The sequence below is a fragment of the Anomaloglossus baeobatrachus genome, chromosome 2 (assembly GCF_048569485.1).
Source record: "Anomaloglossus baeobatrachus isolate aAnoBae1 chromosome 2, aAnoBae1.hap1, whole genome shotgun sequence".
NCBI lineage: Eukaryota > Metazoa > Chordata > Amphibia > Anura > Aromobatidae > Anomaloglossus > Anomaloglossus baeobatrachus.
Window position 1 is genome coordinate 765,913,676 of NC_134354.1, and position 23,217 is coordinate 765,936,892.

Here is a 23,217-nt window from a genome sequence, read left to right on the forward strand (position 1 = left end):
AGGTTAGCAAAATAATAGCAGATGGACAATCAATATTCATTTAGAACTGCCGTCCGGGCAAGTCTTCGAGTGTCCCGTACGGACCTATTTATTATTTTTTTTCTAAGTCATCAGGCATGAGGGAAATCCTTTCAATTGAAACGTAGTTGTGGCTGCGTCTTTGTGTCTGCTGCGCAACAAAAATAAACCTTGGACTGTTGCTAACATTTACTCTAAATGTGAGTCCCATTACACTGTCACAGGATTCTGTTTTAATCCCTATTATCTCCTGAAGGATGGTGAAATTATACACCGTGGAAGCGGAAAAAAACACAAACTGCTTGTATTATTAGAACGATCTCAAAAAATAGAGGTCAATTAAACCAAATAAGAAAATTTGGGCCAAAAATACCTTAAGACATTTGCAGCAAACATATGGAATTACTTAGAAAGGAAAAAAGAAAAGATTGAGCGACTATAATAAAAGTTCCAGAGATAAGTAGATTTTTAATAGAAGCTGAAGTTGAAAAAAAAAATATATATATTTTGGGGACATTTACTGTGAATTTCCTAAATTGTGGAAAAAATGTATAAAAAAAATAACAAAAAATAAAATTTTTAAAAAGAATGAGTGACTAAAATTTAAAGAATTAAAATGCAGTTATTTTTTTATGTTAGGGTGTGAAAAAAAATTAAAAATTATTTTTTTCGGAGGATTCTAGAGGACATTTAACACATAGATTGAGATATATATATATATATATATATATAAATATATATATATATAAATATATATATATATATATATATCTCAATCTATCTATATCTATCTATCTATCTATCTATCTATCTATCTATATACATATATATATATATATATATATATATATATATATATATATATATATATATATATATATATATATACACATACATATATATACATATATTCAGTATATATATATATATATATATATATATATATATACTGAATATATGTATGTGTATATATATATATATATATATATAGTTAGATATAGATAGATTGAGATATATATATATATATATATATATATCTCAATCTATCTATCTGTATATATATATATACACATACATATATATACATATATTCAGTATATATATATATATATATATATATACTGAACATATGTATATACAGTATATGTGTGTATATATATATATATATATATATATATATACCGTAGATAGATAGATATAGATTGAGATATATATATATATCTCTCAATCTATACTGAATATATGTATATACAGTATATGTATATATATATATATATATATATATATATATATATATATATAGATATATATATATAGATAGATATAGATAGATTGAGATATATATATATATATATATATATATATCAATCTATCTATATCTATCTATATATATATATATCTATGAATATATATATATATATACACACATATACTGTATATACATATATTCAGTATATATAGATATAGATAGATATAGATAGATTGAGATATATATATATATATATATATATATATATATATCGCAATCTATCTATATCTATCTATACTGAATATATGTATATATATGTATGTGTATATATATATATACAGATAGATAGATTGAGAGATATATATATATATATATCTCAATCTATCTATATCTATCTATATATATATATCTATATATATATACATATATACACACATACATATATATACATATATTCAGTGTATATATATATATATATATATATATATATACTGAATATATGTACATATGTGTATGTATATATATATATATATATATATATATATATAGTATATATATAGTATATATACACATATTTGTTAGATGGCCTCTATAATCCTCCAAAAAGATTTTTTTTCACACCCTAACGTAAAAAAAAAAACCAAGCTACTTAATAATTCTTTAAATTTAAGTCACTCACTCTTTTTATTATTTATTTATTTATTTATTTTTTAGATTTTTTTTCCACAGTTTAGGAGATTCACAGAAAATTTCCACAAAAGATATTTTTTTTTCAGCCTGAGCTTTTACCAAAAATCTACTTATCTCAGGAAATTCTTTAAATTTAAGTCAACCACCTTTGCAACCTTATTGTTGGAAAAATATTGATGGCATTGGTTACAGAAGAATTTCTTAAGTACTGAAAGCTCCAGTGAGTGCTGTTGTGGCCATAATCCGGACGTGGACAGAACAACATTTCAACAAGTGTTTTTCTTTTTAACAAGAACCCAGTGTGACATGGACTTTTGCACAAACTTCGCCGACTGTCAGTATGGTGTTCTGCTCTCTTCAGATTGCAGATTCTGAAACTCCGCCCGATGGTGTCTCTGGTGTCTGGGATCAACACAGGCAGACTCAGGCATCGACCTGCTGTGAGCTGATTCATTGGCAGTCTATCAAGAGTTAATCTCTGCTGGTCTGCTTGTTCCTTTGATCACATGTTTTGGGGAGATCTGTAACATCTGCTGCCCTCCTATTTATGTTGCTTGAATCCTTCAACCCATGCATGCTATAGTATGACTTTGTTGGTCTATGAGAGCTGGTGTCCCAGACTTTCTGGAGATAGTTGTGCTTTTTACTTGGAGTAGATGTGGCATTTACCCATGTTGTTTTGTGCTTCCTTCCTGCTCTTGTTTTCCTCCTGAATCTTGTATTGTCTTATCCTGTGTGTGCGTGCTGAGTGATAGAGTTTTGGTTTTCCCTTGTCTGTCTTTATCTGAGGGTTTCATCGCACTCCAGTCCCGTTCCTCTATGGAGGGAGGGGGGAATGAGATCAGGACTGGTAAGGTGTAGGGCCAGGAAGGACACTGGAGTTTATCCCTGTTGTTTTGTAGCTTCCTTCCTGCTCTTGATTTTCCTCCTGAATTTCATATTGTCTTTACCTTTGTGTGTGCGTTCTGTATGACAGAGTTTTGGTTTTCCCTTGTTTATCTCTATCTGAGGGTTTCATCACACTCCTGTCCAGTCCCTCCCTGGAGGTAGGGGAATCAGATGAGGAGTAGGGCCAGGAAGGAAACTCAGGCATCTTCACCATCAGGATTATCCCTGAGGTTAGGGATAGTGTAGATTTCCCCAGCTTCAGGGACAGCTTAGGAGCCCCGGTTCCCCGCATATCCCAGTCATTGTGACAGCCAGAAATAAATAAAAGTCTATTAAGAACTCTGAAATGAATCTCTTAAATAATAATAATACTAATAATAATAATAAAAAAAAAAATTCAAGACCTCCCCACAAAAAATTCTTAGAAAACAAAACATGTTAAAATACCCAGAAAAAGACTTACTGTCAAAAATTCCAGAAATAAATTAACAAGTAGACATTCTCAAGAAGTTTGGATCGGAAAAAAAAATCTTTGGGGAATTTCCTGTAAATCTCCTAACTCATTAATGATAAAAAAAGGGGAAAAAAAGAAAAAATAAAGAGCTGATTGGAATTGTAATTTTTTTAAAAAAAAAACCTTCCCCATAATAATGTATGCACTTTTATCCTTTAGAGAATTAACTCATTAGCAGAAGTGTTCCGCTGATGCGCTGCGCGTGAAGTTTCTCTCCCGACTTTCACACTCGGTGTAATAAATAATTATTCATAATGTCTCTTTACCATTATTATGCCGCTCGTTATAAGGTCACGCGTAATAGACAGCAGGTTCATTACTTCTCCTGCATCTTGCATTCAAATTCCACATTATTCCTTTTGCTTGTGTTTTACTTGTATCTCATAAGGGAATGGGAAAAAATCCTCTCAATTATAAGAAAAAAAAGTTTTTACATAACTTATTCTCTTATCAGGGCCTGATGTTAAAAGGTCTATGCCGGGAAAATATCAACACTCAATTAAATTATTAATCTAATATATAAAGCTGAGTGTGTATGTCTATGTGTGTATGTGTATGTACGTGTATGTATGTGTGTATGTATGTATGTATGTGTGTGTATGTGTGTATGTGTGTGTATGTGTGTATGTATGTATGTGTGTGTGTGTGTATGTGTGTGTGTGTGTGTGTGTGTGTATGTGTAGGTATGTGTGTGTGTGTAGGTGTGTGTGTATGTATGTGTGTGTTTGTATGTGTGTGTGTATGTGTACATGTGTGTATGTGTACATGTGTGTGTGTACATGTGTGTGTACATGTGTGTATGTATGTGTGTGTGTGTACATGTGTGTATGTATGTGTGTGTGTATGTATGTATGTATGTGTGTGTGTCTGGGTGTAGGTGCGTGTGTATGTATGTGTGTGTGTTTGTATGTGTGTGTGTGTGTGTGTACATGTGTGTATGTGTACATGTGTGTGTATGTATGTGTGTGTGTGTACATGTGTGTGTGTACATGTGTGTATGTATGTGTGTGTGTGTGTGTGTGTGTGTATGTATGTAGGTGTGTGTGTGTGTGTGTGTGTGTGTGTGTGTGTGTGTGTGTATGTCCGCTAAAGGAATCCGCACCGTCACATTTACAATTACAAAGTTGTGCACAGACGCCTCACGTGACTCAGGGAACGTCATAGACTATGTTTTGAGGGGAGATTTTAGCCCCGCGCTTTACAGTTACTTACTGTTTGGATGTGTGAGGTAATATATTGGCTGTTTTAACAGTTATTCTGGATATTTATCAGGAGGCTTATAGCAACTAATTACAGCTCTGCTTCTATTTTGCTATAGGTCATTAATAAGAGCTGTGATTGGTTGCTATAGGCAACGAAGGACAATCTTACTATAAGACAACTTATGTGTCTGTTACTATGATTTTGGTGGTAAGAGGGAAAGTGGGAGGGAGTGAGAGTGGGAGAGACAAAGAGTGAGAGAGAGGAAGGGTGAGAGAGAGAGGTACAGTGGAAGAAAGAGAGCGAGAGGGAGAGTGGGAGAATGAAAGAGTGGGAGAAAGGGAGAGTGGCAGAGAGGGAGAGTGGAAGAGAGGGACAGAAAGGGAGAGGGACAGAGAGGGAAAGCGGGAGAGAGGGGGAGTGGGAGAGAGAGGAGAGAGAGGAAGAGTGGGAGAGAGGAAGAGTGGCAGAGAGGGAGAGTGGGAGAATGAAAGAGTGGGAGAAAGGGAGAGTGGCAGAGAGGGAGAGTCGGAGAAAGAGAGAGAGTGGGAGAAAGGGAGAGTGGGAGAGAGAGAGGAAGAGTGGAAGAGAGGGACAGAGAGGGAGAGGGACAGAGAGGGAAAGCGGGAGAGAGGGGGAGTGGGAGAGAGAGGAGAGAGAGGAAGAGTGGGAGAGAGGAAGAGTGGCAGAGAGGGAGAGTGGGAGAATGAAAGAGTGGGAGAAAGGGAGAGTGGCAGAGAGGGAGAGTGGGAGAAAGAGAGAGAGAGAGGGAGAAAGGGAGAGTGGGAGAGAGAGAGGAAGAGTGGGAGAGAGGGACAGAGAGGGAGAGGGACAGAGAGGGAAAGCGGGAGAGAGGGGGAGTGGGAGAGAGAGGAGAGAGAGGAAGAGTGGGAGAGAGGGACAGAGAGGGAGAGGGACAGAGAGGGAAAGCGGGAGAGAGGGGGAGTGGGAGAGAGAGAAGAGAGAGGAAGAGTGGGAGAGAGGGACAGAGAGGGAGTGGGACAGAGAGGGAAAGCGGGAGAGAGAGGAGAGAGAGGAAGAGTGGGAGAGAGGGACAGAGAGGGAGAGGGACAGAGAGGGAAAGCGGGAGAGAGGAGAGAGAGGAAGAGTGGGAGAGAGGGACAGAGAGGGAAAGCGGGAGAGAGAGGAGAGAGAGGAAGAGTGGGAGAGAGGGACAGAGAGGGAGAGGGGCAGAGAGGGAGAGGGACAGAGAGGGAAAGCAGGAGAGAGGGGGAGTGGGAGAGAGAGGAGAGAGAGGAAGAGTGGGAGAGAGGGACAGAGAGGGAGAGGGACAGAGAGGGAAAGCGGGAGAGAGAGGAGAGAGAGGAAGAGTGGGAGAGAGGGACAGAGAGGGGGAGGGACAGAGAGGGAGAGGGACAGAGAGGGAAAGCAGGAGAGAGGGGGAGTGGGAGAGAGAGGAGAGAGAGGAAGAGTGGGAGAGAGGGACAGAGAGGGGGAGGGACAGAGAGGAAAAGCGGGAGAGAGAGGAGAGAGAGGAGAGAGAGGAAGAGTGGGAGAGAGGGACAGAGAGGGAGAGGGACAGAGAGGGAGAGGAACAGAGAGGGAAAGCGGGAGAGAGAGGAGAGAGAGGAAGAGTGGGAGAGAGGGACAGAGAGGGAGAGGGACAGAGAGGGAGAAGGACAGAGAGGGAAAGCAGGAGAGAGGGGGAGTGGGAGAGAGAGGAGAGAGAGGAAGAGTGATAGAGAGAGGGACAGAGTGGGAGAGAGGGAGAGATGCAGACAGGGAGAGAGGGAGAAAGGGAGAATGGGAGAGAGATATAAATATCAGGTACTACAGCTAGTTCATATATACAATTTAACGGACTGTGCTCCATTCATTGTCTTTAGGACTACTCTGCACTTTGGTATCTTTAGAAATTCCCATAGACTAGTGCTTTGGTGTGCATGTGCGAACATAACTCCAAGACATTTCAGATATCTGTATCAGTAATAGTGGGGCTCTCAGTCATTGGACTTCCCAACAATCAGGAAGCTGATGAATTTGGAAAAACCCTTTTAATTAAATATATTGAAGTAACCCTTCAGTTTCACAGAAACGTACTGATCTGGGGAATGCTCAGTAAATGGACGCACTGCTCTTCTTTTTCTTGATTCCGGTACTGATTTGCCTTCGTTCTTTTTCGTCCACAACATGGTGAGATCTTCTCAGACTACTCCGTGCAGTCTCTGTAGTCGTAGTCTGACACTCCCCCTGATACTCGCTTGGTGCATGCGCCGTGCATTTTAGGGTTATAAAATTGGCAATTAAGAAACTATATGGCAGCTTTATGTGCACAATTTGGATGCTGCATATTATTTGAGCATTATATGGTGCAATTGCGTATATTGCATTTAGCATTATGATGTGGATACTATGTGGCAGTATTATTTAAGCACTGTGTGGTGCTATTCAATAGCAGTATTGTTTGAGCATCATATGTCAAATGTCATTGTTATATTAATTTATATACGCAGTTTTTACAATTATGAGATCAACAAATACTATAAAACTGTCTCTGACCCCAAATAAACCCCTTCCCCGAAAAAAATTGATACATATAGCCTTCAACCCCCTTTGATCAACAAAACTACACCTCAATCTGATATAGACAGCTCAGGTCAGCTAAGGAGCCACACCCCTGTAATGTGACCATTGCCTTTAGGAGGCCATAATTAAGGGAAAAATTATGTCCTACAGATATCCCTTCAATATCAACTAGATAAAGACAACATATAAGCATATTTATATATATTCCATAAATAAAATTAGCAGATGACACATACCAGGCAATAATAATATGCAAATGTCAAACTTAAAGGGGTTTTCCACAACTTTTTTCAGGCCTTGACAGAGGCAAGTGATCATTATAAAATATAGAAATAAGTGTTACTTATCACTCTAAACCTCCACAGGAAGCGTAAGTGGAGATATTCTGATCATTCAGTCCCTTGACCATGGATTGGGTGCAGAGGAGGCTGACCGATGGATGAGAATTTATCGCTTCCAGTAAAATGACAACCTATCCATTCAATCATCTGTTTGCTGAGGCCACAGATTGGTTACAGTATTACGTGACGTGCCAATGAGATGTTATCCCACCGAAATCCATCAGTGAGCAGATCCTGCCACCATTGAGGGATAGGTGATTGAATGGTTGGGTTACCATTGCTTCTGGTCCCAATGGAGAGCACACAAGTGTCATGGTTAGGGTGGGAAGAAATCATGTACCATGTATTGAGATGTGTCATTGATTTTATCTATGGGATGCATGATGAAGTCCACCTTGACTGGTGGCATCATGTCATCGGAAATCTATATTATATAGAGGTTCTACTAAAATATGGTGGAAGCCTTGACTACAAGTTACTCAAATCTTCCATCACTCTTGCTTTTGGACTTCCTACGTTGCATGTCTCTATCTTGCCTTGGTCTTATGTTTACAGTAGGACAATAGGAGCTGGTGTTTCCAATATAGGGTGCAGTCAACCACTCCAAGGCACAGGTGGACCTCTCATACAAAAAGACCATCGATTCTCCTAAATTATGCTGGGGGGGTTGACCACAAGTTACTCAAATCTTCCTTTGCTCTTGCTTCTGGACTTCCTACGGCATGTCTCCATCTTGCCTTGGTCTTACGTTCATAATAGGACAATGAGAGATGGTGTACCCGATATCAGTCAACCTGAGTGCAGTAGACCCCTCTACGACACAGGTGGACCTGAGACACAACAAGACCACGGATTGATCTACCTGTGCTCCTGTGAGTATATCCTGAAAACTGGAACTGTTGACTGTCCCCAAGGACTGTGGTTGGGAAACACTGTTCTAGGGCGGGATTCATCAACTCCACATCTTGAAGGTCTGTAAGACAATAGTTGTAACATGTTGAATATTTAGACTATGTTTCATGGAGACGTTCAACATACTTTATAGACAAGTCAAGACTATAGTGCACTGTTGGGTTCATTGCAACCTAAAAACAAATGGACAAGTCTCGTCCTCCCATTTACACGGGACACTTCAACCTTAAGAGCTGCTTGTCTTCCCATTTACACGGTACCCCTCCAACCTCAATAACTGCTCATCCTCCCATTTACACAGGACTCTCCAACCTCAAGAGCTGCTCGACCTCCCACTTACACGGGACCCTCCAACCTCAAGAGCTGCTCGTCCTCCCAGTTACATGGGACCCTCCAACGTCGAGAGCTGATCGTCCTCCCATTTACACGGGACCCTCCAATGTCAAGAGCTGCTCGTCCTCCCAGTTACACGAGACCCTCCAACCTCAAGAGCTGCTCGTCCTCCCATTGACATGGGCCCCTCTAACCTCAAAAGCTGCTCATCCTCCCATGCAATCGGGACCCTCCAACCTCAAGAGCTGCTCTTCCACCCATTTACACAGGACTTTCCAACCTCAAGAGCTGCTCATCCTCCCATTTACACGGAACTCTCCAACTTCAAGAGCTGCTTGTCTTCCCATTTACACGGGACCCTTCAACCTGGTGAACGATAAAGTTCAGATCCTGCGGTTTAAGAGCTGCCGACAGTCATGAATATTTGGAAACCCTTAAAGAGTTTACATAGGATTAAAAACATGGCGGCATATTTTATCTTTGGAGGAGACCAGGCATTTTATTCTAATCTTATTCATACCCTTTTTCTAGTTGGCCATTATTTGGCTCACAGCTATGTTCTTCATCACGGGTTCACCTTACCAGCTTGAGAGATCTGACCCTTGTTAATTTGGAAGCCATTCGTGAACAATAGTTTTTAGGTCCCATTTAGCACGGACAACCATATGTGTTATTGCAACCATTGAGCTGTTGCGTTTCAGAGAAAATATAGTTGGCCGGGGACTATGTGTCTCAGATGACTAGTCCAAGGCTAGTCCCCCGCAGGTTCTCCCTGCCCCAATCTCCTTGACAGACAGGTCTCTCCCTATGCGTGTGTATAGGGGGATCTGCCTTTGACAAGTCCCTATAAATAATAAAAACTGCATTTTTCTACTTATTTTCTCAATACAATGATAAGAAATGAAGAATAATAAAATGAAAAAATAAAAAAATAAATATTGGCAAATCATTCTATAAAAGTGAATTATTGATATCATTGCACCATATAATGGTAATTACAACTAATGTGACAAACAGAAAAATCTCAAATTATTTTTCCACCTAATGAGAAAAGTGAAGAATAGGACTCTGAACACCCGAATCTTCCATTATTTTGCAAACAATGATGGATAAGACGCCTTTGTTAGTGATTCCATGGAATACGAGCCGCAGACGTGATCACTGCAGTAACAGTGTGATAAGGATATTAATAATAGTAATTTTCTGTGTTCAATACCAATATGAAATTATAACATAAGAGGTGAATACACTGCGAGAACGTGTAACTGTAAACTCAAGGATATTATTACGTTACTGAGATTAGCAGCCAAAGATGGACAGGAGGAAGGGAAGGAATCAGTATTATAGTCGTTATATTCTTGTACATAGGGGGCCGTATTATAGTAGTTATATTCTTGTACATAGGGGCAGTATTATAGTAGTTATATTCTTGTACATAGGGGGCAGTATTATAGTAGTTATATTCTTGTACATAGGGGCAGTATTATAGTAGTTATATTCTTGTACATAGGGGCAGTATTATAGTAGTTATATTCTTGTACATAGGGGCAGTATTATAGTAGTTATATTCTTGTACATAGGGGGCAGTATTATAGTAGTTATATTCTTGTACATAGGGGGCAGTATTATAGTAGTTATATTCTTGTACATTGGGGACAGTATTATAGTAGTTATATTCTTGTACATAGGAGCAGTATTATAGTAGTTATATTCTTGTACATAGGGGCAGTATTATAGTAGTTATATTCTTGTACATAGGGGCAGTATTATAGTAGTTATATTCTTGTACATAGGGGGCAGTATTATAGTAGTTATATTCTTGTACATAGGGGCAGTATTATAGTAGTTATATTCTTGTACATAGGGGCAGTATTATAGTAGTTATATTCTTGTACATAGGGGCAGTATTATAGTAGTTATATTCTTGTACATAGGAGGCAGTATTATAGTAGTTATATTCTTGTACATATGGGCAATATTATAGTAGTTACAGTGGGTACGGAAAGTATTCAGACCCCTTTAAATTTTTCATTCTTTGTTTCATTACAGGCATTTGGTAAATTCAAAAAAGTTCTTTTTTTTTCTCATTAATGTACACTCTGCTCCCCATCTTGACAGAAAACCCCCAAGAAATGTAGATATTTTTGCAAATTTTATAAAAAAGAAAAACTGAAATATCACATGGTCATAAGTATTCAGACCCTTTGCACAGTATTTAGTTGATCCTTCTTTTGAGCTAGTACAGCCATGAGTCTTCTTGGGAATGATGCAACAAGTTATTCACACCTGGATTTGCGGATCCTCGGCCATTCTTCCTTGCAGATCTTCTCCAGTACCGTCAGGTTGCATGGTGAACATTGGTGGACGCCATTTTCAGGTCTCTCTCGAGATGCTCAATTAGGTTTAAGTAAGGGCTCTGGCTGGGCCGGTCAAGAATGGTCACAGAATTGTTCTGAAGCCACTCCATTGTTATTTTAGCTGTGTGTGACGCCCTGGGCAAGCCAGGGGTCACAGGTCATCACACCACCACACCCTACACCCCAGTTAGGAACACCAAGGCTACCAAAATCCTTGTTGCCTTCCTCCAGGGGCTGATGTTCACACCAGGGGATGGGCCAGGTGGTTGGCTCCGCCCACCGAGGAGTTCACAGCCCTGGAGGCGGGAGAAACCAGGCAGATGAAGCCAGACTAGAGTCTGAGGAAGCAGATTAGCTCAGGGGGAGCTTGAGTGAGGAGCTAAGTGAAGTGAGGGAAGTGAAAGTAGAAGGAAGTGAAGTAGTAGTGGAGCAACGGAGAGGAGCTTGTAAGAGGAGAAAAGAAGTAACAAGAAACAGTTAAGCAAGCCTGAAGTGAGTCCGGCTGTGTGCCCGGACAGTGACAGCAAGGTCAGCAGACGGCGGTGATAGTCTGGAGGGGGACTGCTCGGAGGTTGCTGGAAGGACCGCGGACGGGTAGTGGTCCGGCGGTCTGGAGCAGTATACGAAGGACAGTCAGCACCAGGGCAGGGGGCTCTCGGACCCCGGCAAGGCTAGGAGTCGCCGTAAATTTGCCAAATCCGTCAGTGAAGGGGACGTCTGTCTCCAAACAACCAAGTCCCGATTGAAGGCAACAGTCCAACCATTGAGGAGAGACACCGCCACCGCCAGGGCACCAGTTTCTCAGGGCCAGCGCCTGCGGGCAAAGTAGGGCTCCTCCGGCCCATATCCAAGCCGGGGAGCGGGTTACCGGTGGGAACCCATCGCAACCATTATCAGCATAGGTGCAGGACAGAGGGACCGTCACCGTCACCTACTGGGGAAAGCAAGTGCAGCCGTCCGTGGGAACCGTCTTTCCAGCCGTGTGTTTTACCGAGAACTGTGTCATCGTCTCAGGCTGAGTGAGTACCACAGTGCCGTGAGGCACAGCGCTGCCCCCGCGTCCCTGCGCCCACCAAGCCCTGCATCTCCCCACTCATCACTGGGCCCCGGGATCACCAACCCCTACCTACGGAGGGGCAACACAACAACTGGCTGCTCCATACCATCCTTCCTGGGATCCCCACACAGAGCAGCGGTGGTGTCAACAAATCACCACAACCGTGGGTGGCGTCACGGACAATAAACAATCCCCACACCCAAACAACCCCTTTCACTCACGGGCGAGGAGCACCGCTCGAGTCCCCGGGATCCGGCCCATCGCTTGAGCCACCGAGCAGAGGCAGCAGCAGGCCGCAGTGCCCGCCGGACCCGAGCAGAGGGAGAGCGCGGCGTCCCCTCTTCTGCCCGCGACAACTTGGCGTCACGAACAGGATCTTACCGCTCTGCCATTGGGTAGAGGTGCGCCTTGTGACCGCCGGAGGTATCCGGCTGAAAAATTTCGGAAGTCGCCATCTTTGGCGCGAAAAGTTCCCGCTCGAGCGTCTTCTCGAGTAGCAGAGGCGCGAAGGCCAAAACTCCGCCCCAATAGAGGAGGGGCCGGAAAGAAGCTAAGGGGGACGCGATGGCGGCTGGCTGCATGTGAACGCAGCTATAAAAGCAGGGATGCCAGGACTCTGCGGACATCTTGTTCCTGGGAAAAGCCGCCAGCAGCATGTGGATGCCGTCCCGCGACACCGTAGCCCCCGCGCCTGGAACCGCGGCGTGGGTGGAGATCCGGACCGCGCAGCGCTACCAACGGCTGCAGGTCAGGATGCAGCTCCTCATGGAGGAGTGGGAGACCGACATGGCGGACGTTATAGCCACCGTGCGGAGACGCGAGGAGGAAGCGGAGGAAGGGAGGGTGAGTGACCCACGCCCCGATGCCCTCGAAGGGCCGGTCATCGCGGCTGCGGGACCCGGTCCAAGCCCTCTCCCCCCGCTGCCTCCCTCGCCACCCGTCTCGGGGGCCGTGACCCCGCCACTAGGCCCGCTACCACCGCAACCGGTAGCGATACCCAGCATTCCCGCCCAGGCGGGCCGACCTGTAGCCGGAGCCCGTAGTCGACCGGAGGTGTTGCCTTGGAAGGCTCCGAAAACCGCACCGGAGGCGTCTCCAGAGAAAATCCCCGAGCCGGAGCTGATGAACCGTTCCGAGCCGGAGGCCCAGCTGCGGAAAGCCCCTGTGCCCATCCCCCACACCTCGGCTGAGGTAGCGCCGGGTTGTCGCTGCAAGGTGGCGCCCAAGGCCAAGACACCGCGGGACTTGCCGCCCAGATCCCTGACAGTGGGCAACGTCCAGAATGTCCCGCGGGGCCCGACCCGTGCACCGGAGCTCGCAGCAGCACCGTATTGGGACAGGGAGCCGGTACCGCTGGGCCTGGAGATCGGTGAGAGAGAGAGGAAAAAGGCGGAGCTGGTGGCCCGAGCAATTAGAGAGAAAGAGAGCCTCCGGCAAGCAACGTTCCGGGTCCGGGGCCCGCTGTACGAAGGGCAGGTGAGGCGGTTTGATGTCCGCCGGGGCTATGGGTTTATATACGAACCGGGCCTGGAGGCCGAAGTGTTTATAGCCCGGCGGGATGTGAATGCCCACCTGCCCGAGGAGCACCCCGGCCGTAACCTGATGCCGGGTGACATAGTGCAGTGTACCCGGCACTGTGGAGAGAGGGGGTGGTTCGCCCTAGATGCCAAACTGCGGGGCAGCCAGGAGAGCCGAGTGAGTCCTGCACCCCCTCCCTCGGATGAAGCTGAAAGTCCGGAGTAGGGCAGCGGAGCACCGTTGTCCAGTCCCCGTTGGGACCACCACTGAGTTGTTTGTTTGAAAAAGTTACAGAAAATGATAAGCCAAAAATGATAACCGAACAGTTACCAGATTGTCTGACCGTGATTGGAAACCGGCCGTAGCCGGCACCGTTGTCCCCGTGGGGACCGTTTAAAAAGTTGCATGGAGGACTTTCCATGGACAAGCCCGTGAACTTGCAGGGCAACCACAAACGTTAGTGGCTTGTAAATAAGTTGTTTTACCGTTACCGTTTCCGCAGTTGCCGCCTCCGGAGAGACAGGTTGGAGGGAGGGCCCTCAGCAGAGCAGGCTGGGGCCCAGCCACCACAGGAACCGGTGGCTACCCTCTGGAGGGGAAGGACAGATCCCGCTCGGGTAACTGGTGCTGGACTTGGGTCAAGGGGTGCTGCCTGGGTTTTAGGGGCAGCATCAGGGCCAGGTTGCTTGGGTGGGAGAGAGCGGAGACCGTAACCGTAAACCGTTAGCAACGTTTAAGAAATATGCCTCCTGTTGTGGGATGATGTCATAAGTTGTATGTGTGTTGTTCTTTTTACATTTTTCAGAAAATAAAACCGGTGTTGGACGGGCAGCCCGCGGACGGTCTGCATTTTGCTAAGGGGGAATGTGACGCCCTGGGCAAGCCAGGGGTCACAGGTCATCACAGCACCACACCCTACACCCCAGTTAGGAACACTAAGGCTACCAAAATCCTTGTTGCCTTCCTCCAGGGGCTGATGTTCACACCAGGGGGTGGGCCAGGCGGTTGGCTACGCCCACCGAGGAGTTCACAGCCCTGGAGGCGGGAGAAACCAGGCAGTTGAAGCCAGACTAGAGTCTGAGGAAGCAGATTAGCTCAGGGGGAGCTTGAGTGAGGAGCTAAGTGAAGTGAGGGAAGTGAAAGTAGAAGGAAGTGAAGTAGTAGTGGAGCAACGGAGAGGAGCTTGTAAGAGGAGAAAAGAAGTAACAAGAAACAGTTAAGCAAGCCTGAAGTGAGTCCAGCTATGTGCCCGGACAGTGACAGCAAGGTCAGCAGACGGCGGTGATAGTCTGGAGGGGGACTGCTCGGAGGTTGCTGGAAGGACCGCGGACGGGTAGTGGCCCGGCGGTCTGGAGCAGTATACAAAGAACAGTCAGCACCAGGGCAGGGGCCTCTCAGACCCCGGCAAGGCTAGGAGTCGCAGTAAATTTGCCAATTCCGTCAGTGAAGGGGACGTCTGCCTCCAAACAACCAAGTCCCGATTGAAGGCAACAGTCCAACCATTGAGGAGAGACACCGCCACCGCCAGGGCACCAGTTTCTCAGGGCCAGCGCCTGCGGGCAAAGTAGGGCTCCTCCGGCCCATATCCAAGCCGGGGAGCGGGTTACCGGTGGGAACCCATCGCAACCATTATCAGCATAGGTGCAGGACAGAGGGACCGTCACGTCACCTACTGGGGAAAGCAAGTGCAGCCGTCCGTGGGAACCGTCTTTCCAGCCGTGTGTTTTACCGAGAACTGTGTCATCGTCTCAGGCTGAGTGAGTACCACAGTGCCGCAAGGCACAGCGCTGCCCCCGCGTCCCTGCGCCCACCAAGCCCTGCATCTCCCTACTCATCACTGGGCCCCGGGATCACCAACCCCTACCTACGGAGGGGCAACACAACAACTGGCTGCTCCATACCATCCTTCCCGGGATCCCCACACAGAGCAGCGGTGGTGTCAACAAATCACCACAACCGTGGGTGGCGTCACGGACAATAAACAATCCCCACACCCAAACAACCCCTTTCACTCACGGGCAAGGAGCGCCGCTAGAGTCACCGGGATCCGGCCCATCGCTCGAGCCACCGAGCAGCGTCAGCAGCAGGCCGCAGTGCCCGCCGGACCCGAGCAGAGGGAGAGCGCGGCGTCCCCTCCTCCGCCCGCGACATGTGTGCTTTGGGTCATTGTCTTGTTGGAAGGTGAACCTTCGGCCAAGTCTGAGGTCCAGAGCACTCTGGAAGAGGTTTTCCTCTAGGATATCTCTGTACTTGGCCGCATTCATCTTTCCTTCAATTGCAACCAGTTGTCCTGTCCCTGTAGCTGAAAAAATACCACCCTGGCATGATGCTGCCACCACCATGTTTCACTGTGATGAGGTAACTAGTTTTCTCCAAACATACTGCTTAGAATTATCACTAAAAAGTTCTATCTTTCTTTCATAAGACCAAAGAATCTTATTTCTCATAGTCTGGGAGTACTTTATGTGTTTGTTTGCAAACTCTATGCAGGCTTTTATATGTTTTGCACTGAGGAGAGGCTTCCGTCGGCCACTCTGCTGTAAAGGCCTAACTGGTGGAGGGCTGCAGTGATAGTTGACTTTGTAAAATTTTCTCCCATCTCCCTACTGCATCTCTGGAGCTCAGCCCCAGTGATCTTGGGGTTCTTCTTTACCTCTCTCTCCAAGACTCTTCTCCCATGATAGTTCAGTTTAGCTGGACAGCCAGATCAAGGAAGAGTTCTGGCGGTCCCAAACTTCTTCCGTTGAAGGATTATGGAGGCCACTGTACACTTAGGGACCTTGAGTGCTTCAGAAATTCTTTTGTAACCTTGGCCAGATCTGTTCCTTGCCACAAGTTTGTCTCTGAGCTCCTTGGGCAGTTCCTTTGACCTCATGATTCTCATATAGTGTGACATGCAGTGTGAGCTGTGAGGTCTTATATAGACAGGTGTGCGCCTTTCCAAATCACGTCCTATCAGTTAATTAAGCACAGCTGGACTCACATGCAGGAGTAGAACCATCTCAAGGAGGCTCACAATGTAATGGACAGCATGTGACTTAAACATGAGTGTCTGAGCAAAGGGTCTGAATACTTATGACCATGTGATATTAAATCTTTTCTTGTTTAAAAAATTAGCAAATATTTCTACATTTCTGTATTTTTTCTGTCAAGATGGGGAGCAGAGTGTACACTAATGAGAAAAAAAATGAACTTTTTGGAATTTACCAAATGTCTGCAACGAAACAAAGAGTGAAAAATTTAAAGGGGTCTGAACACTTTCCGTACTCACTGTATTTTCTTGTACATAGGGGCAATATTATAGTAGTTATACTCTATACTGCTGAGGAGAAGTGTTATATTAGTCATTTTCTTGTTTACTGTAGACAGCATTTGCTGTCCTTTTGGATCATTATTAAGCTACAGGGAGTAATGTAATATTATTAAGAGATTTTGTGACATATATTTATTCTGTCAATTTATTCCTTAATCTAATCTTAGTATAAAGCGTCTCTCAGGTATAGTTTCCTTTTTCCATCTTTTGGTTAGATAGCAATGAAAGTCAAAATAACTGGTATTAATAACGTTTCTAAATGAAACGTCCCTAACAATCGTCTGCAGGGGGATTCCTACACATATAATAGTATACGGCTTTCATCTCAGTGAACATGAAGTTCAGGTGAGCGGCTCTAGCCTGAATTTGACTCTTTTAAAGATGTACATTTTTTGTAATTAGACCCAAGGGGCCGGGGTTTTGTCTTTTGACTCAGCAAGATGGGTGTATTTGTGTTGTTAAAGCACCACTCCAGAGTATTTTTTATTGCTCCTCTGTAGTGGTGCTTTAAATCCTGACCCTCGTCCTGGCCTTGTTCTGGCCTTGTGCTGTTCCTGTCCTGGCCTTGTTCTGGCCTTGTGCTGTCCCTGTCCTGGCCTTGTTCTGGCCTTGTGCTGACCCTGTCCTGGCCTTGTTCTGGCCTTGTGCTGACCCTGTCCTGGCCTTGTTCTGGCCTTGTGTTGTCCCTGTCCTGGCCTTGTTCTGGCCTTGTGCTGTCTTTGTCCTGGCCTTGTTCTGGCCTTGTGCTGTCTTTGTCCTGGCCTTGTTCTGGCCTTGTGTTGTCCCTGTCCTGATCTTGTTCTGGCCTTGTGCTGTCCCTGTCCTGGCCTTGTTTTGGCCTTGTGCTGTTCCTGTCCTGGCCTTGTTCTGGCCTTGTGCTGTCCCTGTCCTGGCCTTGTTCTGGCCTTGTGCTGACCCTGTCCTGGCCTTGTTCTGGCCTTGTGCTGACCCTGTCCTGGCCTTGTTCTGGCCTTGTGTTGTCCCTGTCCTGGCCTTGTTCTGGCCTTGTGCTGTCTTTGTCCTGGCCTTGTTCTGGCCTTGTGCTGTCTTTGTCCTGGCCTTGTTCTGGCCTTGTGTTGTCCCTGTCCTGACCTTGTTCTGGCCTTGTGCTGTCCCTGTCCTGGCCTTGTTTTGGCCTTGTGCTGTCTTTGTCCTGGCCTTGTTCTGGCCTTGTGCTGTCTTTGTCCTGACCTTGTTCTGGCCTTGTGCTGTCCCTGTCCTGGCCTTGTTCTGGCCTTGTGCTGTCCCTGTCCTGGCCTTGTTCTGGCCTTGTGCTGTCTTTGTCCTGGCCTTGTTCTGGCCTTGTGTTGTCCCTGTCCTGACCTTGTTCTGGCCTTGTGCTGTCCCTGTCCTGGCCTTGTTTTGGCCTTGTGCTGTCTTTGTCCTGGCCTTGTTCTGGCCTTGTGCTGTCCCTGTCCTGGCCTTGTTCTGGCCTTGTGCTGTCCCTGTCCTGGCCTTGTTCTGGCCTTGTGCTGTCCCTGTCCTGGCCTTGTTCTGGCCTTGTGCTGTCTTTGTCCTGGCCTTGTTCTGGCCTTGTGCTGTCCCTGTCCTGGCCTTGTTCTGGCCTTGTGCTGTCTTTGTCCTGGCCTTGTTCTGGCCTTGTGCTGTCTTTGTCCTGGCCTTGTTCTGGCCTTGTGTTGTCCCTGTCCTGACCTTGTTCTGGCCTTGTTCTGTCCCTGTCCTGGCCTTGTTTTGGCCTTGTGCTGTCTTTGTCCTGGCCTTGTTCTGGCCTTGTGCTGTCCCTGTCCTGGCCTTGTTCTGGCCTTGTGCTGTCCCTGTCCTGGCCTTGTTCTGGCCTTGTGCTGTCCCTGTCCTGGCCTTGTTCTGGCCTTGTGCTGTCTTTGTCCTGGCCTTGTTCTGGCCTTGTGCTGTCCCTGTCCTGGCCTTGTTCTGGCCTTGTGCTGTCTTTGTCCTGGCCTTGTTCTGGCCTTGTGCTGTCCCTGTCCTGGCCTTGTTCTGGCCTTGTGCTGTCCCTGTCCTGGCCTTGTTCTGGCCTTGTGCTGTCTTTGTCCTGGCCTTGTTCTGGCCTTGTGCTGTCTTTGTCCTGGCCTTGTTCTGGCCTTGTGCTGTCCCTGTCCTGGCCTTGTTCTGGCCTTGTGCTGTCCCTGTCCTGGCCTTGTTCTGGCCTTGTGCTGTCCCTGTCCTGGCCTTGTTCTGGCCTTGTGCTGTCCCTGTCCTGGCCTTGTTCTGGCCTTGTGCTGTCTTTGTCCTGGCCTTGTTCTGGCCTTGTGCTGTCTTTGTCCTGGCCTTGTTCTGGCCTTGTGTTGTCCCTGTCCTGGCCTTGTTCTGGCCTTGTGCTGTCCCTGTCCTGGCCTTGTTTTGGCCTTGTGCTGTCTTTGTCCTGGCCTTGTTCTGGCCTTGTGCTGTTCCTGTCCTGGCCTTGTTTTGGCCTTGTGCTGTCTTTGTCCTGGCCTTGTTCTGGCCTTGTGCTGTTCCTGTCCTGGCCTTGTTCTGGCCTTGTGCTGTCTTTGTCCTGGCCTTGTTCTGGCCTTGTGCTGTCCCTGTCCTGGCCTTGTTTTGGCCTTGTGCTGTCTTTGTCCTGGCCTTGTTCTGGCCTTGTGCTGTTCCTGTCCTGGCCTTGTTCTGGCCTTGTGCTGTCTTTGTCCTGGCCTTGTTCTGGCCTTGTGCTGTCCCTGTCCTGGCCTAGTTTTGGCCTCATTCTGGCCTTGTCCTGGCCTCATCCTAGCCTCATTCTGGCCTCGACCGTTCCTCATTCAGTCTCATCCTGGGCTCATTCTGTCCTTGTCATGGCCTCGTCTTGGCCTTGTTATGGCTTAATCCTAGCCTTGTCTTGGTTTTGATCTGGTTTCTTCCTGGCCTCATCTGGCCTCGTCCTGACCTCCTTCTGGAATCGTTTTGGCATTGTCCTGGCCTTGTCCTGTTCTCGTCTTGGTCTTGTTCTGGCTTCGTCATGGGCTCATTTTCGTCGTGTCCTGGCCTCCTCTGGCCTCGTTTTGGCCTTGTTCTGGCTTCGTCCTGGCCTTACCTCCGTGTTGTTCTGGCTTTGTCTTGGTGTTACGTCACCACCGGAGTGCGCTCCAGCGACTTCTACTCCGATCGCCAGGCGATGCCGTGTTCCTGCCGTGGATGGTGCTGGTGATAGGAGAGGAGTCGATGCCAGCGGCACCGGTGGGCGCAGGCTCTGATCATCCACTGGGCTGGGTTATCTTGGGATCTGCAGTACCACTGGCTGACTATTGGTGGCGTGTGTCTTCCAGCTGAAGTTGCTATCATTCAGCTACAGCTAATGGGAAGACACCACACCCTTCTTAATCCCCCTCCTGTCTGCTGACCACTGCCAGAGATAGTTCTGAATTCCTGGCTCCTGGTCTGCCCTGTTTTGTTTAGTTATTCTGGTGTTCTGACTTTTGCTTTTCTTATGACTACCCTTCTGCCTGCTGTTTTTGTACCTCGCTGCTCGATCCGGTTTTGACCTCTGCTTGTTTCTGATTACGTCCTTGTCTACTAATTCTGTCCCTGTTCCGCAATTCCTGGTTTGACCCTACCTGACTACTACTCTCATCGGACTGCAGCCTTCCACAGGGAGTGATCTCCAGGGTCCTGTGTAATTCCAAATCCCTGTATAGGAGTTAAAGGGTTTCAGGGTTCTGGGGGTACTGCTTGGTGAATGGCTTGCCTCGATCCTGTCCATTACAGCCCGTCTGAGTCTGTGGATCCAGGCAGGCGTTACACCTGGCCTTGTTCTGGCCTCGTCCTGGTCTTGTTCTGGCTTGGTCCTGGCCTCCTGCTGGCCTCGTCCTGGGCTCGTTTTGGCCGCCTATTGGCTTCTTCTCAGTTTGTCCTGGCCTCCTTCTGGCCTTGTCCTGGACTTGTCTTGGCCTGGTTCTGGTTTTGTACTGGCCTTGTCCTGGCCTCATTCTGACCTCATCCTGGCCGTGTTCTGGTCTCATCCTGGCCTCCTTCTGGCCTCGTTCTAGCCTCATCTTGGCTCTCATAGATTTCCGGCCAGTGAGAAGTTATTGTCACAAGATGGCACCGCGGAGACCGGAGCGTTGTCGAAAAAGTAAGAAAACATTGGAGGGTGAGTATAAGATCAGGGGCTTGGACTTAGATTTAAAGCGCCACTCCAGAGCTGAAAAACCCTCATCTGGTGTGGTGGTTTAAAGGCAATGGGGATGGTCTGTTGACGCAAGAGGCCACATATATCTAGGCAGCAAATTCTTGGCATGAGTCATCGTGACGATCTAGGCTAGATGAAGAAGACGTCACTTAAGATACGGTCAATGTGATTGTGTATTCCCCTGTGTCTTCAGATCAGTGGTGTAATCTCTCTCTATATGGTCTGTGGTCTTATAATTTTCTGTAGATTAGATGTATAGATTTATAAAGTAGACTTCATTTATTTCTGAACATCATTTATCTGACCAAAATCCTTAGAGATCAGACCCCTTCTTAGGGATCCCAGTAATGTATACAAGATTAAAATGTTCCTTCCCCTCGGGCCGGCCGCTGACCGTCGCCTGCAACACGTACATCACATGCATCTGTAAAAGGAGTGGATGAGCCGGTGACAGTGGCCTCGGGCCTCGCCGGTAGGACTTTAGGACTCATAAAGTGTCTGCTGAATATAAAGACAAACAAATAAAATCAATACTCCGCCTTTACTCTCAATTTCATTATTTTAGAAAAGTGGGGAATGTGTGAAAGGGATGACGTAACCGATTGTATTGAATAAAGGTACAAATATCAGACACGGGCATTTCTCATTTACAATGCACATCCCTAGGTACAGGGACTGACTGCCGAGATGGCATAGGTAGAAAAGAGGAAACTGTCTACTGATATCACACTTGGCAACTTTTGGAAGTGTGAAGTGCAAAGATGAAATTTTTCCAGACCCTCACCTCCTTTTCCAGACCCTCACCTCCTTTTCCAGATCAGCACCCCTTTTTCAGACCCACACCCTTTTTCCCGGCCCACACACCTTTTTCAGACCCACACCTCTTTTTCCAGACCCACACCTCTTGTTCCAGACCCACCCCCTATTTTCAGACCTACACCTTTTTCAGACCCACACCTCTTTTCCCAGACCCACATCGCTTTTCCCAGTCCCACATCTTTTTCCAGACCCACACTTCCTTTGCCAGACCCACACTTCCTTTGCCAGACCCACACTTCTTTTTCCAGGCCCATACCTCTTTTTACAGACTCACACCTCTATTTTCAGACTCACAATTATTTTTCCATAGCCACATATCTTTTTCCCGACTCTCACTTCCTTTTCCAGACCCACACCCCTTTTTTTCAGACCCATACCTCTCTTTCCAGACCCTCACCTCTTTTATAGATCCAGACTTTTTTTTTTCCAGACCCACACCTTTTTTCCAAAACCACTCCAAATTTTTTCAATCCCACACCTCCTTTTCCAGACCCACACGTCTTTTTTCACACCCATATCTCTTTTTCCAGATCCACATCTCTTTTTCCAGACACAGACCTCTTTTTACCCACTCACATCTAGTTTTCCTAGCCCACACCTCTTTTTCCAAACTCTCACCTCCTCTTCCAGACCCACACCCCTTTTTTCAGACCCATATCTCTTTTTCTAGGCCCACACCTCCTTTTTCAGACCCACAGCCATTTGTTTCAGACCTACACCTCTTTTTCCAGACGCACACCTCTTTTTCCAGACCACATCTTTTTCTCTAGACCCACACCTCTTTTCCAGAGCCACACCTCTATTTACAGATCCACAATTATTTTTCCAGACATACACCTCTTTTTTTCAAATCCACATCTTTTTCCAGACCCACACCTCCTTTTCCAGACCCTATCACTTTTTCCAGGTCCGCACCTTTTTCAGAACCACACCTCTTTTTTCAGACCCACACCTCTTTTTCCAGACCATATCTCTTTTTCCAGACCCACACCTTTTTCAGACCCACACCTCTTTTTCCAGACCCACACCGCTATTTCCAACCCCACACCTCTTTTTCCCAGACCCACACTTTTTTCAGACCCACAGCTCTTTTTCCAGACCCACACCGCTGTTTCCAACCCCAGACCTCTTTTTACCAGACTCCACACCTTTTTTTCCAGGCCAAATCTCTTCCTTACCCCATTTTCTAAGACCTAGGCTCCATTTGATGATGACGCCTGTCAACATCCTGCACATTATAGCATCCAAAATCTCTGTCACCTGTGAGTTTTCGGGAGGCTCTGGCATCCAGTTTAGGAGGTCTCCTGTTTTTATAGGGTTCTCCTGGACATTTAAGGGTTATATAAACCTTTCACCCTCTCCCATTTTTGACCAAGTGTG

The 23,217-nt window shown here is 46.4% G+C and overlaps 1 protein-coding gene across 1 annotated transcript in view; it reads right to left on the reverse strand.

Moving 5' to 3' along the window:
- Positions 1 to 8,232: 8,232 nt before the first annotated feature.
- Positions 8,233 to 23,217, reverse strand: part of LOC142290035 (teneurin-4-like) — a 390,129-nt gene continuing 375,144 nt past the window's right edge. The window contains exon 4 of the mRNA XM_075333981.1: positions 8,233 to 8,420. Coding sequence (XP_075190096.1) covers positions 8,233 to 8,420 — 188 coding nt within the window. The remainder of the gene's footprint in view (positions 8,421 to 23,217) is intronic.